This window comes from Colobus angolensis, unplaced genomic scaffold (genome assembly GCF_000951035.1).
Source record: "Colobus angolensis palliatus isolate OR3802 unplaced genomic scaffold, Cang.pa_1.0 Scaffold2, whole genome shotgun sequence".
In the NCBI taxonomy this organism is placed as follows: Eukaryota; Metazoa; Chordata; class Mammalia; order Primates; family Cercopithecidae; genus Colobus; species Colobus angolensis.
Window position 1 is genome coordinate 20447613 of NW_012115154.1, and position 2942 is coordinate 20450554.

At 54.4% G+C, this 2942-nt stretch overlaps 1 protein-coding gene across 1 annotated transcript; it reads left to right on the forward strand.

The window, feature by feature from the left end:
* Positions 1 to 520: 520 nt before the first annotated feature.
* On the forward strand, positions 521 to 2607 carry CCT8L2 (chaperonin containing TCP1, subunit 8 (theta)-like 2). The gene is given in 2 exon segments (XM_011941522.1): positions 521 to 2461; positions 2463 to 2607. Coding segments are annotated over 2 exon segments (1674 nt in total). The 5' UTR covers positions 521 to 814; the 3' UTR covers positions 2490 to 2607.
* Positions 2608 to 2942: the final 335 nt, after the last annotated feature.

Here is a 2942-nt window from a genome sequence, read left to right on the forward strand (position 1 = left end):
CTGCACCCCAACCTAGGCAATAGAATGCGACTCTGTCTCAAAAAAAAAAAAAAAAAAATGGTGGGGTGGGTGTGGTGGTGGCTCACACCTGTAGTCCTAGCACTTTGGGAGGTCAAGGTGGAAGGCTGTCTTGAGGCTAGGAGTTCGAGACCTGCCTGGACAACATACAGAAACCCTGTCTCTATAAAAAATACAAAAACTAGCTAGATGTGGTGGTGTGTGCCTGTAGTCCCAGGTACTTGGGAGGCTGAGCAGGAGCACTGCTTGAGACCAGGGAGTTGGGCCTGCAGTGAACCATGGTCATGCCACTGCACTCCAGACAGTGAAGTGGGTAGTTTTTCACTTGATCTCCTCCTCATTGTCTCTAACATTTAAACTAGTCTCAGACCTGGTGCAGAGGTGCATATACCTCCATTGCTGGACAAGGCCTGACTTTTGCCTGCTGGTAGGGCCTCCTCAGTTCTAACCAGCCTTCCGTGACCTCATTCTCTACCCTGGTTCCATTTTCCACTTTGTGACTTCATCAGTTAAAGATCCCATTTCAGTCACCAAGGTTGAGAGGCCCCAAGAGCCCAGTTCCTTTACAGAATCAATCCTGGGGTGGCTTTAGGACTGGGCTCTTTGGAGCTCATCCTTGGACCCACAGTGGAGCGCTGGTCCATGCCGACGTCTTCAGATACCAGTCAATGGGCATTTGGCTCCTTGCTTCCACTGACCTCTTGAGTACTTTCACTGATCGGTGTCAAGGGTGCCCCTGCTGCTCTTTCTAGAGCATCTCTGCAACTCACGGTGGCCTCTCCTGTCTCTGCGGGCCATGGACGGCACAGTCCCTTCAGCCCTGGAGCTGCCCCAGCGGCTGGCACTGCACCCAAGGGAGAGCCCGAGAAGTCCGGAAGAGGAGGAGCCCCACCTGCTGAGCAGCTTGGCTGCAGTCCAGACCCTGGCCAATGTCATCCGGCCTTGCTACGGCCCTCATGGCCGGCAGAAGTTCCTGGTGACCATGAAAGGAGAAATAGTGTGCACGGGGTGTGCTGCTGCCATCCTGAGGGCCCTGGAGCTGGAGCACCCAGCGGCATGGCTCCTCCGGGAAGCAGCCCAAACCCAGGCAGAGAATAGTGGGGATGGCACAGCCTTCGTGGTTCTGCTGACAGAAGCCTTGCTGGAACAGGCAGAGCAGCTGCTGAAGGCCGGCGTGCCTCGCCCACAGCTCCGGGAGGCCTATGCCACAGCCACGGCAGAGGTCCTGGCCACGCTGCCCTCCCTGGCCATCCAATCTCTGGGGCCTTTGGAAGATCCGTCCTGGGCTCTCTGTTCTGTGATGAATACCCACACCCTGTCCTCCACGGACCACTTGACCAAGCTGGTGGCCCATGCCTGCTGGGCTATCAAGGAGCTAGACAGCAGCTTCAAGCCTGAGCGTGTTGGGGTGTGCACGCTGCACGGGGGGACACTGGAGGATTCCTGCCTTCTCCCGGGGTTAGCCATGTCTGGGAAGCTCTGTGGGCAAACGGCCGCAGTGTTAAGTGGTGCCAGGGTGGCTCTCTTTGCTTGCCCCTTTGGTCCTGCCCATCCAAATGCACCAGCAACGGCCCGTCTTTCTAGTCCTGCTGATCTAGCTCAATTTAGTAAAGGAAGCGACCAATTACTAGAAAAGCAAGTAGGCCAGCTAGCAGCCGCGGGAATTAATGTGGCAGTGGTGTTGGGGGAGGTCGACGAGGAGACCCTCACGCTGGCAGACAAGTATGGCATCGTGGTGATCCAAGCTAGGTCTCGGATGGAGATCATTTACCTGAGTGAGGTGCTGGACACACCTCTGCTGCCTCGTCTGCTCCCTCCCCAGAGGCCAGGCAGGTGCCAGAGGGTTTACAGGCAGGAGCTGGGAGATGGTTTGGCTGTGGTATTTGAATGGGAATGTACAGGCACACCTGCCTTCACCGTGGTCCTCAGGGGAGCCACCACCCAGGGGCTGCGAAGTGCAGAGCAGGCCGTCTACCATGGCATTGATGCCTATTTCCAGCTATGTCAAGATCCCAGACTGATTCCAGGAGCTGGGGCCACAGAAATGGCTTTGGCAAAAATGCTCTCTGATAAAGGAAGCAGATTGGAAGGGCCCAGTGGGCTTGCATTCCTGGCATTTGCCCGGGCCCTGAAGTATCTCCCTAAAACCTTGGCAGAGAATGCAGGCTTAGCTGTCTCAGACGTGGTGGCAGAAATGAGTGGAGTGCACCAAGGTGGGAACCTCCTAATGGGTGTGGGAGCCGAAGGGATAATAAATGTGGCCCAGGAAGGGGTGTGGGACACCCTAATAGTCAAAGCCCAAGGATTTCGAGCAGTGACTGAGGTGGTGCTGCAGCTCGTGACTGTAGATAAAATCGTAGTGGCCAAGAAAAGTCCCACACATCAGCAGATCTGGAATCCTGACTCCACGAAGACAAAGAAACGCCCACCTCCTGTGGAAAACAAAAAAAATCCTTGGAATGAATAAGTAGTGATACCCTCAATAAAACAGGGATTGCCAAGAAGGGAACAATCACCCCAAAAGTGAATGTTTGCCTTTATTCCGTGTTTGGTACTTGATTCAGTTTCTTTAAATAAAAACATGAAGGAGCATAAAAGTTCTTTTCATGCACTTAGTTCCTTTCCAGTTCTTGACTTTTTTTTTTTTGGAGAGACGCAGTCGTGCTCTGTTTCCCAGGCTGGTCTGGTGTGCAGTGGCGCGATCTTGGTTCACTGCAACCTCTGCCTCCCGGGTTCAAGCGATTCTCCTGCCTCAGCCTCCCAAATAGCTGGGACTACAGGTGCGCGCCACCACGCCCAGCTACTTTTTGTATTTTCAGTAGAGACAGGGTTTCACTATATTAGCCAGGATGGTCTCGATCTCCTGACCTCGTGATCCGCCCGTCTCGGCCTCCCAAAGTGCTGGGATTACAGGCTTGAGCCAC